At 38.1% G+C, this 15199-nt stretch overlaps 1 protein-coding gene and 1 long non-coding RNA gene across 12 annotated transcripts; one reads left to right on the forward strand and one right to left on the reverse strand.

The window, feature by feature from the left end:
* The first annotated feature begins 6 nt into the window (after window positions 1-6).
* On the forward strand, window positions 7-14271 carry LOC100740298 (monocarboxylate transporter 3). 9 transcript variants are annotated; one of them, XR_004462118.1, is made up of 12 exons: window positions 7-906; window positions 9508-9808; window positions 9888-10031; window positions 10106-10311; window positions 10390-10618; window positions 10707-11167; window positions 11254-11482; window positions 11552-11727; window positions 11809-12031; window positions 12109-12356; window positions 12432-12841; window positions 12876-14271. XR_004462118.1 is itself a non-coding variant. In XM_033321961.1 (12 exons), exons 2-12 carry the CDS (start codon window positions 814-816, stop codon window positions 12579-12581), a joined length of 2460 nt encoding a protein of 819 aa, XP_033177852.1. In that variant the 5' UTR covers window positions 7-696; window positions 773-813. The 9 variants fall into 9 exon arrangements, 8 of the variants coding, with proteins under 8 accessions (XP_033177852.1, XP_033177853.1, XP_033177854.1 ...); XM_033321961.1 differs by lacking the exon at window positions 12876-14271 and having other exon boundaries at window positions 7-696; window positions 773-906; window positions 12432-12581; XM_033321962.1 differs by lacking the exon at window positions 12876-14271 and having other exon boundaries at window positions 7-696; window positions 793-906; window positions 12432-12581.
* On the reverse strand, window positions 5642-6885 carry LOC117151947. 3 transcript variants are annotated; one of them, XR_004462122.1, is made up of 3 exons: window positions 6614-6754; window positions 6148-6540; window positions 5642-6011 (listed from the first exon to the last, which is right to left on the reverse strand). It is a non-coding gene; the product is annotated as an uncharacterized LOC117151947 (long non-coding RNA). The 3 variants fall into 3 exon arrangements; XR_004462123.1 differs by lacking the exons at window positions 5642-6011; window positions 6614-6754 and adding an exon at window positions 6773-6885 and having other exon boundaries at window positions 6141-6540; XR_004462121.1 differs by lacking the exon at window positions 5642-6011 and having other exon boundaries at window positions 6141-6540.
* Window positions 14272-15199: the final 928 nt, after the last annotated feature.

Here is a 15199-nt window from a genome sequence, read left to right on the forward strand (position 1 = left end):
GCGGCGGGATCGTCTGCGAGAAAATTCTCTCCAACAGAATTTTTACGTTCTCTATCATCTAGCTGTACCGTGAATATACTTAAGCGAACGACAGCGAGGACGGTGACAGAGTGGTTGTTAATTTTTTCTCGCAATTTTACACTGGAACGCGAACGATTGAACGAAACGGATCGGGGGAGGCGGTACGTAGTAAGTTCCTGGAAGGTGGATCGAAATTCCGTGGACTAGGTCGTGCGCGGGGTGTATGCTACGTCCTCGTCGTCGTCGTCCTCGTCTTCGTCATCGTTGAGGGTTCGAACTGATCTGGAATTGGTGCTATTGGTGGCGATCGTGTCGTGGTTTCGCCAAATTGGTCGTAACGAGGAACACCGGAAAAAGAAACGATCGGTGACGTATGACCGTCGTTTAACCGCACTCCGAAGAAATAACCTATTATCCTTCGACGACCGTTCCCTTCGACAAGAGCAAGATCCGTTTCTCTTCTCTTCAGAGTATAATTGTGCGTTAGGACACCGATGGACTGAGGGCAAGAGAAACTCAGAGGGAGGAAGAAGAAAAAGAAGGTCGCGGTGATCGTCCGGAAGAAGCTGTCACCGAGCAGCTACGACTTCCAGGATTGTTCATGCAACACCAATGGAGAGCTCATAATTCGAAAGGGGGCGCACCGGACCGCCCGAAGGAGGTGTCATCCGGCTGGTAATAGCTCTGATCTCGTTCCTCGTACACGGGGACACGGGATCGCGAAGCTGTGATTGTTTCAATTTCGTTGAAGATAGTGACAACTAACTTTAGGGTGGGCGCCGCGGCGCCGAGATGGGCCCCGCCAGCAGCCGCGAACAGATCGGGGAGCAGATCGGTGACGATGATGGCCTGCAGATCAAGGCGAAGCCTATGGCCAATAACGTCGTAAGTCTCTTTCATCTTCTTATCTATCGTCCTTCTTTTCACGTGCTTGTTTCCTAGTTTGTTAGTCTTTATGTCATGATTCAACTCATATCCGTATAGTAAGGCAGTGGAAAAATCATCGTAGAAAAAGCTCGAAGGAACCGAAGCGGTGTTTAAAACACGTGAAATGGGTGAGCCGAACGCTACGATTTGCTACTCTATTTTCGTCATAAAACAGAGACGTATTCGCGCATCTGCGCTAGAACTCCTTTCGTGACGAAACACACGGAACTGTTTAATTTAGAAAATAACCTCCGCTTGATCGTAACGAATTCCACGAAAATTTTGCGGTAAAAGAGATTTAAACCTTTCCGCTGATCTTTTATCCTTCTATTATCCTTCTATTATAGCGTTATTCGCATAGTTAAATCGCACTGATATTACATCGTTTTGATAGTCTGTAATATCGTGGCCACTATATGGGAGATGTTCGTCTAACCATGATATCTTGAGCATATTTGGAATATCGGGGCGTACACATAGCCAGGATTTTATACATATCGATAGATCAGTAGCAGCAGCAGCGCGTTCTGTATTCGTATCGCGAGATGTGTGCAAATCTAGTAGCGGAAGGAAGATGGTTGGTTTCGAGTGCAACAAAGAGAATGAGAAAAGGATAAGCGTATGCAGGAATAAATTGTAGAAACAAAGAGAGAGCATCCGACAAATCGAGTGATAGTATACACGGAGAACAGTTGACAAACAAAATGGAGTGAGATGGATATTTCATAGAGTGGGGAATCGGACAGACTTGACGACTGCGATGCGATAAGTCAGCCGGTGGTTGAGCAGCGCGCATTTTCATATCGCTTGTTTCCCATACCGCAGCTGGACGCTGTCCACTCAGGTGGCGCAAGACCTGCCATCTCTCTTTCCCTTTCTCTTTCTCACTCGCTTTCTCATTCACGACGGGGGTGTATTCATCTTCATTTAAATAGGACATTGCTGCCAGCATCTCGTGATGTCGCCTAAGAATAAGGTATGTAAGATTGATTCGTCTTTTAACGAAATGATTGTCTGCAAAAATGTTCATTTTATCGTCTTCGTTATTTGTATCGTATTTTGTCAATCGTAATTGTAGACGTCGTTATTATTGTATTAATTATTGTCGTTAAAATTTCACATCGAGATAAACAGATATATCTAATCGAAGTTCGATTATGCTTACGATGCATCGATGGCGTTCGGTGTAAACGGTAATCGTAACTTTCTTGTCCTTGAATCCAAACTACCGAATTTCAATGTAAACGGTATACCATGGTATGCCAGCACGTGGCCTAACTTAGGGAAGGTCGAAGCAATACTAATCGATTGTTTTGTTGGTTTAACGCGAAATTCAATTTAAATAAATAGCGGAACAGCGGCGACAGACGGTGGTGAACGTGTTCTCTACCTCGCGTGTATACAAATCGTTAATTGGCAAGTCTCACGGGGTGTTAGATTTTCGATAAATATCGTTGATCGTGATTACCACGGATTATGGCGGATTTAAATTCAAGTGACGAAATATACGACCCGATCGAGTTAATCACGATGCACATAAGTGAAAGTGTTCACTTCTATCTATATAAGACACCGGTAATACACATTTACAAATGGCCCATCGATATATTGCCGGTAACATTACAGAGACAGATTTCGCGTACGAGATTCTACGTTTGGGTGTAGTCTGTGGATGTTATTACTTTTTTTGCAGACATAGACCATATCACGTGCCAGTTTACAATGGATTGGTGTCGAGCCATGGATTAAGATGTATTTTATTACGTGCGAACATCTTATCTTTTGAGTGTTTGTTGAATTCGTTATCGTACTGTATCGATGTCGAGTATTTCCCTTATCCTTGGGCTATTCGGCCCAAGAGCGTTAGGTCGTAAGTAGGAAAACGTGTCCATGAATCTGATTGCTTCTATCGAAGGCCCTCTTGTTTAAATGAACATACTCCGACTCACGAATATATTTCAATACATACTACTAAAATCTTTTACGAATATAATACGTGTATTATTATATGACAAAACACTTTGAAACTTCATTAGCATTATCATAAGTCATGACTAAGTATACATATATACAAGTTATAAGATATTTATTCTGAACGTACACGTCACAGAGGTTACGAAAATATTTGAATAGTTGATTATTTAATGAAGCCATTTTCAACAGTATTCATATTGTACCAAATACAATATCTTACCGTATGCTATGTCTCATCTCATTGTCGATGAAGTTTCAAAACCTCTTGTATAACACGTATAATATATTCATAAATGTTCTCTATGATAAGCGAGTAAATACTTTCGTGAGTCATTGTAATCGACGCGAATAAATTGCTCTCAATAATTGATAAACGAATTTCTCACACTTGGGCTTTATTATTAATTTGCTAAGAGCGATTAAAAAGATCGATGAACATGATCGTGACAGTTAATTTTCATAATCATAGACGGAAGAAATAGGCGATTAACAATTGCGATTACAAACAGCAGCTAATTTCCCTATTTCCCTCGAGTCGATTAAGTACGATTAGGTTGGATTGCATCGTTTGTAATATCAATGATATCGACGTCTCTTTGAATTCGTAAAAACTGCTGTTCAGCAGTTCTACGACGCTCTAATCTTTTCAATAAATTTTCCGAACAGCTTATCGCGACATAATAAATACGCGCGGATAAAAGGAGAAAAAATATCAATCCGGTGAGGTTATGATAATTTAAAGCGTATACTCTTGTTAGACGATGTGATTCATTCAGCAAAGGGAACATGCTCTTCCTTTCTCGATTATTATGTTCATGCGTTTATCGCAACTCCTGGTATCTCGCGGTCCTAAGCAAACTGAGACAACGAAGAAGGGGCTAGCATCGTCGTAAACAATGGCCTGTTGCAAATCGAGAAAATATCATGATGTAGCTCTCATTTATGGTTTCTGAGTCATTTTAAGCTACTGCTGCCGTTAACATTTCCGAGAAGACGAGGACCAGATGTTCTCGCGATTATTTTAAATCATTGATGTTATCTGCGTTTCTGCACGTTTCGTGACGCCTTCGAAAGCTTTATAGTTGGAAGTTCGAAAGAAAGATGCGCGATCGTTGTTGTTCAAATCGATTGATTCGTAATTATTTCGAGCTCAATCTTATTTTAGGTTGAAACAAAGAAATTACGATAGTACTCGTCGGCTGACAAATCATTCGTATAATACATAGTTTGTTTCAGTAAATAGAATTCTTTCATCGCTATTATTTCGTCAAATATTACGAATTGACTGTATTTTATAAAACGGTATCGTGCCGTTGCTTCTGCCTGCTAATTTTTCAGCGGAGATCAGAAGCAGATGGTGTTTTCATGTATCGTGCCTTCAACACTAATTGTCGTTGGTTATTATCTAATTAATTCATAAATGTACTCGTGCGTAGAGACGAGCACACAGAACACCCAGTGGAATGTAGCATGTTGCAGCAGTAACTCTCGCGTGATCGACGTTATATACCAGTGGTACCATTCTCCTCCCATCTACCTATCCCTTTTATCGGTGCTGATTCTTCGAGTGTTTCCACCACTGTTATACATCGACTCGAGATCATCTTCAGAATGTTTACTTAGTGCCCTCCTGCCTCATCGCCCCGCCTCCTTTCGCCAGCTCTCTCATTTGTGTTCGCTGTAATTCGATTGTTTGGTGATTTTCGTGGAGACGGCCATCGTTAAATGGCAATCGATTAATCGAGATTTCATGTACATTGTCGATAATCTTGATAACACGACATATGATATATATATATATATTGGTAACCTCCTTTGCGTGCAAGATTAATTTCATGCAGTGTAAGCATCAACTTAGATTATTAGTGCGCGCGTCACGCTACGATATGATGGTCACTTTACGATGTACGATGTTTCCCGTATGGCTACAGTAGTGCCTCGCTAACTGGCCACGGGTTGGGACCTTATCTGTCCAGTTATTGAGGGAGGTATATTTTTACGAAATCTCGAGTATCTCTCTTCCTTGTTGAGTGCGAGATATTTTCGAACAGATGTTTGGAACAAAGAAAAGATAGAATTCAAGAGAATCAGACTGTTTAAGTAATTTTTCACATAGTGTACTACTTTAAATAAAATTCCAAAGACCTTGGTAATACTTCCTTGTAAACCAAATAAACTCTTACACATTTAGTTTAATAATATAAATAAGGAGTGTACACACACGCACACGCACAACACACACACACACACACACACACACACACACACACAAAATTTACAATTTGAAAATTGCTGATTCATTAATATTACTAATTAATATTATTAGTTTGTAAATTATTGTGCAAGAGAGTCCAGAGAGTCGCACTACGAAATCAGTTCGAAGAATTGGCCAGGGATAACAATGGCCAGCAAAATTCTGACCAGTTAACGCGACACTACTGTATTCAGCCGCTCGACCATGAACATGATTTCTCGAAGCCACCAGATAATAACACCGCATCGGGAACTGTCACTTTCTTCCTAAAGTACGAGATCGTTGCCAGCAAATATTTGTTTAGTGAGGTAACGTCTCGAAACAACTAACTCTAAAAATTGCATAAACCTCGGGTGACAAGGTAGGCTTGTCCCTCTACCCCTGATATTGAAAAAAGCTACTACAGCGCGTGGCTTACAAGATTAAATACGGACTAATGGCTAGCGTGGAACAATATGTCGAAACATTAAACGTAAGTTCAAAAGCTGCTGCTGTAGTTGCACGTTAGAGGAAATAACATGTCGATCTCTCCATTATTATGCCAAATGTGAATCATCCGCGCAGAGCTGAGTGACATTGAGCTGCAACGTGTTGGTTAGTCGGAGTTGCAATTCCTCCAATAATGCATCAAGTAGCCCTTGATACAAACATTGCCTCGTTGGACGGATATGAACAACGAAAAGGTTTTTGGCCTCGCGTGGAGCGCAGTGTCACAGAGCTGCTTATTTTTGTGCTCCTTTGTCGACCAAGCATATCTCGACTTTGTGAATGGAATGCAATACTTGACGAGTTTTTTTGTCGATTACAAAGATGCGTGGTTAGAGCAATTTCTTAGCTAGAAAAAATTTTAAATTTGTTTCAGTTCAATTTGAAATGTTTTATACTACAAATATTTTGAATGTCCTTTTTTTACGACAATTCTACGAAAAACTGTTATAGGCATAAAAATAAATGAAACGATAGATTCGTACTGTTTACATCATGATCACAGCTTCTTAATGCTTTATAGCTTTCATTTATGTAACACTTTCGTTAGGATACAAATCATCTTATATCAAATACACTTGACCATGCTATAGCTATATGGAAACGGCCGTTGAAATTTTTAAACCGATTCTCTGCCATTTTATTGTCTGTTTTTTCTTTGTCCTCTTCAAATATAACATCTTTCCTTAATTCTATATCGTTTAAGATTGCATCAACTGCTCGTACGGTTATTTGCAACATGGAGAAAAACAAGGAGAAAGTTTATAATTTAGTATGTAATTTGGTCGTTTTAAATACTATAACCGTTCTCGTATTGATTTTTTCTCCTTTAGGCGGATTTTGTATCGAACCGTTGCGCCTTGTATAAAGCGTATTTCCTATAGTGCAGAATATGTAAATTAGGTATTTTGCTTTAATTAAAACAAATCGCGATAGGTGAAAACTGCGTACGTGTGAAAATTCAAGGCTTCTTTTAGAATCATGAACGATGCAAATTCGAGTGTCGTCTGGTTGTCGCGCCACGTAATTGTGAGATAGGGAGGGGACGCGTGTGAGACGCTTCGCATTTATAGGTTAACTTTTCGCGCACAACCGATCAGTACCGCTTACCGCTTCAACGAGAGGTCCGTGTTCTTTCGTTGCCGTAAGCAGCTCTTTTGTCCGGCGGGTACTTAAATTTTCAACGGAGACTTGTGCTGTTTAGTCATTGGTGCATCGCGACTTCGCCTAGAACAAAACAGTGGTAAACAGAACAGTGCATTTGCACTGCACGCGTGTTCGTAATCGCCAAATCGACGATCGAGTGGTCGTATTATTGACACACCATTGCATGCTGTTCCGTCGCATTCAGCATTACATATTTTTACACTACACCAAAGATCATTTATCAAAGCCATTCACGATGACAGAAAAAAGAACGTTGTACGCGTAGAGAACAAAGTTACTTTGTTCGTGGACGTTGGAGGAAGAAAGGCTATAACTACGGTGTTTGTATATAAATAGATTCATCGTAGTGCGTAGTGATACGCAATAGTTATACGTGCAATAGTAGAAACCAGTCGTTTCTGCCGGCAAAATTGTCATGACAATTTGCGCGTGCCGTATTTACGAGGTATACAGTGTCATTTGGTTCGCGTGCATCCGATGTCTCGTGGCTAGAGCTTGTTGATGATCTGAGCTTGGCTGAGACGCGTCACCTCGCGCGTATATACGTTGTGTACAGTTGTCGTGCGCTGCAACGAGGGACAAGATAGAACGTGAACTCTCAATCTTTGCAAAAAAGTGTACTTTTTTAAGGGGCCGTTGCGCACTCTTTTTCCCGTTGAATAACCGTCAATCCGTTAATTGGTCTAAGGCGTGCGATATGGCAGTACAATAGAGAGTTGACACGGGAGCGCGTGAGTGTGAAAGACATGGCAGCGGATTTTGACGAGTGATACTGATACTACTACTCCTGTTATTCGCTAACAGGGGGAGTGTGTTAAAGTCGCGCGTAAGAGACGCAGCGTGGTAAAACCTTGCCACGGGATAAAGTCACGGGAAAGAAAGAACATACAACGCGCAGCTGCGCGCACTTCTACGAAAATAGAACTTTGCATAAGTGTGCAGAGGCCAACGGCGAAACGAGTGAAGTGTGACATTAAAGCGATCGTAGAATGTCGCGCGTGTCGCTCAACAAGTCGCAGTACAGCCAATACGGCTCGCGTCGCGTGCGAAAGATCAGTACGGTACGTTTCGAAGATTTGTCTCTATTTGGTAAAGCGCGTGCTACCACGTTTACGCGCCTCTTGCGTGATTCGATCTCTTCATTCTTGGGTGATCTGATTTGCCTCGAGTTTCGAGGCACTCTCGTTTCGTTTCGTTTCGTTTCGTTTCGTTTCGTTTCGTTTCGTTTCGTTCCGTTTTACATCGTTTCTCGTCGTAATTGCTTCGTTTGTTTGTCCAGTTTGGTTCGGGGACGACACGTGACTTAGCCTTGACAATCAACATAAATTACACTTTCGCACAGAAGGTTCTGACGAACACGAACCGAGTACGGCTGGCACACCATACACGCATATGTATACGTTGTCAGCACAGCCATGTACCTACTGCATGGCTGTGTGCACGATTTGCACCCGTTGCGAATGTGACACCGACCGCCACGAAAACAAGGTCGAAAACAATGATCTCGTCGAGCTTCGTTTGCCTTGACGTTAGGTGGCGCACACTTTGCCAATTCTAATGACAGTGGATCAGCTGATTGGGTTGACCTTCCATTCCGCTAAGCTAAGTCATTATTAAGCCTATCGATATGCGTGTCCTATGCTCTAGCGCTGTATTTAAATTCGTTTAATAATTTTAACATACTCGAGGTCATTGTACGGAACTATTTCGATCCTTCGACATTTCTATTAAAAAATTCCTTACAAATATTTCTTCTTATAACGTTGCTGCGATTCTCGAATTCTTATATTCCAATCTCACTCATGTTGAAGGACTTAAAATATCTTGAAGAAGGTGTTTTAAAAATACCATTGACGACTTTTTTATATTTTCCTCGAGGTGAAGAAACGATAGAAGGTCACGATTGAGTCGAAAATGACTCGAAGAATACAGCAGAATTAAGGAAGCATGAAATTACACTCATTTATGTGATCTGTATTATCTTCTCTAGTATTCTTAAAATTTCCTTATTTTAAGGAATTTTCGTTAAACATGATCGTTTTATCGCGTGATCAATATCGCTTCCTCTTTATTAGATTCAAAGGAAATGCTATTTTACCTTGGATAAACGTAGCCTTAGGGAATGGTTAAGTCACAGTAGCCATATCTATGCTTACGTTTGCGTTATGAGATCATCTTATAATACGGCCGCGCGTTCTCACATTACGCTCCAAAAGATATCTTCCGCAGTAGCGTGCTTTTCGATTTATTTCATTTCATTCTCATAATTTCATTTTATTTTCAACGGAGGAAAGTAATTTACACTCTTAAAACTGATGTCATAAAATCGTAGTTGAATCTGTATGATTTTCTGAAATCTATAAGTATTCTTATTTAACAATCTGTTAATCAGGCATGTATAGAAATATCTATAATCTGCCTATGTATTTATGCATTGGCATGAAATGAAGCTTTTCTTGCAGTATTCAAGGTGAACTGCCACTACTTTACTCAAGGCAAACACAAATATCAATGTTACAATGTAACAAGATTTAAAAACAAATATTCATTCAAATTTTCTAAGAAGGGTGAATTACTTTGTTGGAATAATGTTTGAGAAAATGTAGAAAAATAAGAAAATGTTAACTCTTTATGTATATCAGTTACAAATTTATCAATGTTGTTGTACCATTTTACAGACGGACAGTGAATATTCTGTAGAAGAGCATACAAGATTAACTGCCACTGATGGAGCTAGTGATGAAGCATCTCCAGAAGATGAAGGGGGTTCACTGTGCGAATACCACGATATACCACCTCCACCTGATGGTGGATATGGATGGGTGGTGGTATTTGCGTCATTCATGTGTAACATGATAGTAGACGGTATTGCTTATACATTTGGCGTTTTTCTGGGAGAATTTGTTACATATTTTGGAGAAGGAAAAGGAAAAACTGCATGGGTTGGCTCGTTGTTATCTGGCATGTACCTCAGTGCTGGTAAATTTCTTTATTATAAATATCATCTTTCTTTCAAGCGTAATAATGTCTTGGTTAAAAAGATTCAATCTATTTTTAGGACCTGTTGTCAGTGCTTTAACAAATAAGTATGGATGTAGGGCAGTATGTATGGCAGGAAGTTTTTTAGGTGCAGCAGCATTTGTACTTTCAACATTTTCAACCAGTGTAAATATGCTTATGATGACTTATGGTGTTATGGGAGGTGCGTATAGTAGGATTATAATCTGATTTACTTATTTACATTTCGATTATGCTATAATAATTATGCTGTTTCAGGAGTTGGATTTGGTCTAATATATTTACCAGCAGTAGTTTGCGTAGGTTATTATTTTGAAACTAAACGATCTCTAGCTACAGGCATTGCTGTATGTGGTTCAGGATTTGGCACATTTGCATTTCCACCTCTTGTAACAATGTTACTAGAAGCATATAATTGGAAAGGAGCAAATTTAATTCTGGCTGGTCTTATTTTAAATTGTGCTGTAAGTGTAGCTATTAGCTTTCTAAGACCTTTGGGAACATAGATCGTATATTTGATAACAACAACAGGAAAATTATAGGTTTTTGGTGCGATGATGAGGCCATTAGAATATCCAAAAGCTTCTTCTGTTAAACCATTATTACAAAGAATGGCGGAAGAAAAAAGATTTCAAATGGAACGTGGAAGTATCGGAGGTTCTTATTTTATGGTACAACTGCCTGATGGATCTATGGAGAAAAGAATGAAAATGCCTATTAACATTGATCCTGGTGTTCATTCCAGTTTCAATTTAGACCAATTAGTGCCTGGTAAGAAAATCTGTCTTAAAATGAACTATATCGATGATCGAACACCACCGTATTTTACGATGTACTTCATTTATTTGTAATATTAAAGGAACTCCTTTAACACCAGTTCCAACGGTGCCAACCCTGCCCACTATATCGGAGGTGAAAGTACAAGAACACTCTTCCAGTGGAGCAACTAGTAATAGTGGCAGTATGGACTTAAAGAGTATTTCCACTAAATCAAAAAGCAGAAAAAATATCGATGATACCAAAGATACAAAAGATATGTCAGAAAAGTCTGAAAGCGAATTCAAACCGATAATTCCTAGAAATGCTTCTCAACCTGCTTTTACAACTCACGTACAAGGTTTACCTAAAAATGGCTCTGTACCCTTTTTCGATCGAATCCGTAAAACTAGCACTAGCGAGAGATATAAACCAAGTCTTAGTGCGATTAAGAACTCTAGAACAACGTTGAATTCTAATGGCGATATTAGAAAGAGTTTGCACTTAAGACTTTCGACGAGCAGCGTTATGGGTTCTCGGAATAATAATGCAGAAATAGATGTAGTAAGTGTTTTAGCATGAGTTTCGAAAAATATACTTAATTACAAAAAAAGACTGTTAAGTTATACGATAAATGATACGTTTTACAGGATGGGGAAAGTATTACTTTTACTACCAGCAAATCTAGTATACCAAAAGAGAAACCACAAATTATTCGACCACTATCGCGGAAGGATATATTTTACAGTGGCAGTGTGGTTAATTTACCAGAATATCAGAGTCAAAAATCACTTGCAAATTATCGTCAAAGTGTTCTTTCACTATCAAAATCCGTACGTGGAGATGTTAAAGATACCGACATTGAAAAGGCGCCTCAACGTGAGTAATTCAAAAAAATACAAACATAACTATTCATAAACATTTATTAAAACATAGTAAATGTTACAGAACCTCTATGTCCCTGTTTGGTATTACCTGAATCGTTTAAAGAAGCTTTGTCAACGATGATGGATCTATCTTTACTAAAGGATCCAGTGTTTCTTTTAATTGGTATCAGTAATGTATTTGGAATGGCTGGATTATACGTTCCGTTTGTATATCTATTAGACGCTGCGGTCTTAGATGTAAGTTAAAGATTGTAGGATATTCTTTTTACTACATATTGTTTGTTGTATGATCAGTTTTTCAATGTTAATTGTTTTTAGAATATCGACAAGACTCTTGCGTCATATTTGGTATCTATAATTGGAATTACTAATACTCTGGGCCGTGTAGCTTGTGGATATATCGCGGATTTTCCACAAGTAGATTCACTGTTGTTGAACAACATCTGCTTAATTATATCGACAGTTGCTGTAGCTGCGATACCGTTCTGCCATTCTTATCCTGCTTATATCATTATGAGCATTCTTTTCGGTATAGCTATATGTAAGTATTGAAATTAATAAATGTTATTATGGATCTCATTGTTTGCTTCGATATTATATGTTTGTGTAATATTTCAGCTGGATACATTTCTTTGACGTCGATTATTTTGGTAGATCTCTTAGGGCTAGACAAATTGACCAATGCATTTGGTCTTTTAATCTTATTTAGAGGAGCTGCAGCTATTATTGGTTCACCTTTGGCGGGTGCTGTTTATGACGCAACACAAAGCTACAGTATCCCATTCTTTATGGCAGGATTTTTCTTCCTTATAAGCACGGTTACTAGTTTCATGGCGCCAGCTATGAAACGGTGCACAACGCCGCAGGTAGATATATAGTAACAAGTAATAAACATTATTTAGAGTACTGTAAATTAACGAGTAAGAATAATTCTATTACAGACTCAGCCTGTGATATTAGATACATTGACTCCAATTGATGAAGATATCGAAGAAGAGAACGAAGAAGATATTCCTGAAATAGTAGAAACCGCACCATCTCCACAAGAACCACCCGAGAAGGAAATTAAACAAATAGAGTCTGTTTTATAAAGTCTGGTCCACATAAGGAGAGAGAAATAGCCTTCATCTCCGAGCCACACTGTGATAGGGCTGTTACTTCTAAAAGGTCTGAAAAAGGTACTTCTTCGTTATACATTCTAATGGATAAAGCACAAATTAATGAGTACAACCTGATGGTATTTTTGACGTACTTAGAATTTTTGCAATTATATACCTAATTTTTTTTATGAAACTAATATATAAATATAAATATAAATCTTACACACTTACACGTGCGAGCGCGTGTAAACATACACACGCACACACACACACACAAACAAACAAACAAACAAACAAACAAATACGTGTAACAATGTAAAAAATGCCATCAGGTGGAAAACTTCATTTGCCTATGTCAATAGTAGATAATAGATAGAAGAATTTATTAACTTAATCAGTATAGAATGATCAGTATAAAAAATAATGAAAAAGTGAAAAAAATGCTTTTGCACTTGCATATCGAAGTAATGTTGAAAGAATATTAATCTTCGTCGTAAGTGATAAATATTATGATTTAGAATAAGAATGGTCAATCTCAATATTTTGCGACTGGCTCTCTCCTTTAGGCTTGTTTATCTTCATTATAGTACTTTTTAAGGATACTTAGCCGCGTTCTACTTTTTGAGCGACGTTTTACTTGTCGAACACAACGAAAGAAACGTTTGTTATACTATGTCGACTTATCGTGTTATTTACGTTAGCGCGTATCGCATTTGACTTTTAAGGTTGCACACGTGGACAATTCACGCAATGATTGACCATTCTTAATCGAGAATACCCCACCTACGAGTTGTTACTTAAATCTATTTTTGGTCACGATCCAAAGATATGTATAATTCCAATTAAATTACATTCAGAGAAATATTTTTCTTGCATACACAACAAATGTATATACATATTATAAGTGAAGAAACTGTGGATTAGGCGACATACAGATAGATTCGCTATTGCGAAAAGAATTGTAAATAATTATATAGGCAATTGTAAAATAGTGTATAACGAATTTCGAAACTAGGCAAATAGAAAATGATTTCTGTTTCGGGACCTCATTACCGTATGTCCCTGTATTAATATATTGATTATATGAACAAATAACACGTTAGGTAGAGATTAATTAAATATATTAATGATATTCAGCTAGAATGTTTATTTTACTTAATGTATAAAAGGACATAAGTCGTCTGATGCATCAAGTTTGTGTAAATTAATAGTTTTTTTTTAGTTGACCGAGAATCTACTGTCGGGAAGAAACGTGACACGTTAGTTGCATATTAATTAACACAAACTAATTCTCGACTAATACACGTGCTGTTCGATTCTCGTCCCCGTGAGTCTCGGCAGCTGTAGTTTGTCGTGTCGCTTACACACGTAAGTAACTAATTAAATATTGATTATCGAGAGTAGAGAGAATGTTATTCAATTACATAAATATAATACTTTTTATTCACAAACGCATACACGCCTATGATCAGTATAAATATATAAATTTATGTATGCCCATGTAAATTTATATATTTATATACACATAATGAACGACAAAAGAAGATAATTGTAAATCTTGTTAAACGGCATACAACAAATGTTATACTTGTATGTACATTGTATATACGGTGATTATTGGTAAGCGGCTACGGTGATTAATTATCGATACGTATGCATAAGACTCGGAAGATTTAAAAAAGATAGGAAGAAAGAACCGTTATTATGGATAAAAAGCAAAAGGAAGAGAAATATACCAACAGTGCTATTATCATCACTGCTACTGCTATCACTATTACCATTATTATTACTACTACTATTACTACTATTATTATACTATATTAATTAGTACAACTATCGCGACACTTATTTTTATTCTCACGATTGTCGTACAGGAGACCGTGTTTTTGTGATTTGAATTGGAATATAATGTATACATGTTATTCAGTCGAAAAGGTATATGTGTGCACGCGTGTCGCCGCGGCAAAAGTGCTACCAGTTACACTTACACACACATAGAGTATATATAATATCGACGCGCGTGTTCATGTGACATTTCGCATGCGCATGTTTCGTATGTATGTATGTTAGTAAGAACAGGCGGGATTCTAGTAGAGATACGCAAAGTATGTGTGTGTCGTGTGTGCATAATAGATGCATATATATATATACATATACATGATGCGTGTATACATGTGTATATATATACATATATAAACGAACGTTTCAACACACATGCGCACGACTTAATCCTGTGCATATGTTAAAAAAGGAAAACAATAAAAGAAAAAAAAAAGTGAAGTATATATGCTATGGTACAAAGAAGGACAAATGTATTAGGCGACGTTTATTGAAATTGAAGAGGAATTATGAATTTTTATTACTGAAATATTGCGTTGACTTGTTTATTTATTAATAATACGTACATATTTTCCCATAGTTCCCACGAACGATACTCGCGCTCAAGTACGAGTATCCGCGTATCCCCGCTCGCTTTTTTAAATCGTACGTTGTTTTCGTTCGCAGACTATTCTCCGTGCGTTTTCACGTTATTTTTCTTGCCGCATGTAAATCACGAATACGCAGTAAATTACTAGCAATAAAATATTGTAATACGTCAACCAGGTTGC

The sequence above is a fragment of the Bombus impatiens genome, unplaced genomic scaffold (assembly GCF_000188095.3).
Source record: "Bombus impatiens unplaced genomic scaffold, BIMP_2.2 scf_0548, whole genome shotgun sequence".
Taxonomy (NCBI): domain Eukaryota; kingdom Metazoa; phylum Arthropoda; class Insecta; order Hymenoptera; family Apidae; genus Bombus; species Bombus impatiens.

Coding starts and splice junctions, on each gene's coding strand:
- LOC100740298 (XM_033321963.1), top strand. CDS start 814: ATGGGCCCCGCCAGCAGCCGCGAACAGATCGGGGAGCAGATCGGTGAC. Junction 907..9,507: donor AGCCTATGGCCAATAACGTC/GTAAGTCTCTTT, acceptor ACCATTTTACAG/ACGGACAGTGAATATTCTGT. Junction 11,728..11,808: donor TAGACGCTGCGGTCTTAGAT/GTAAGTTAAAGA, acceptor AATTGTTTTTAG/AATATCGACAAGACTCTTGC.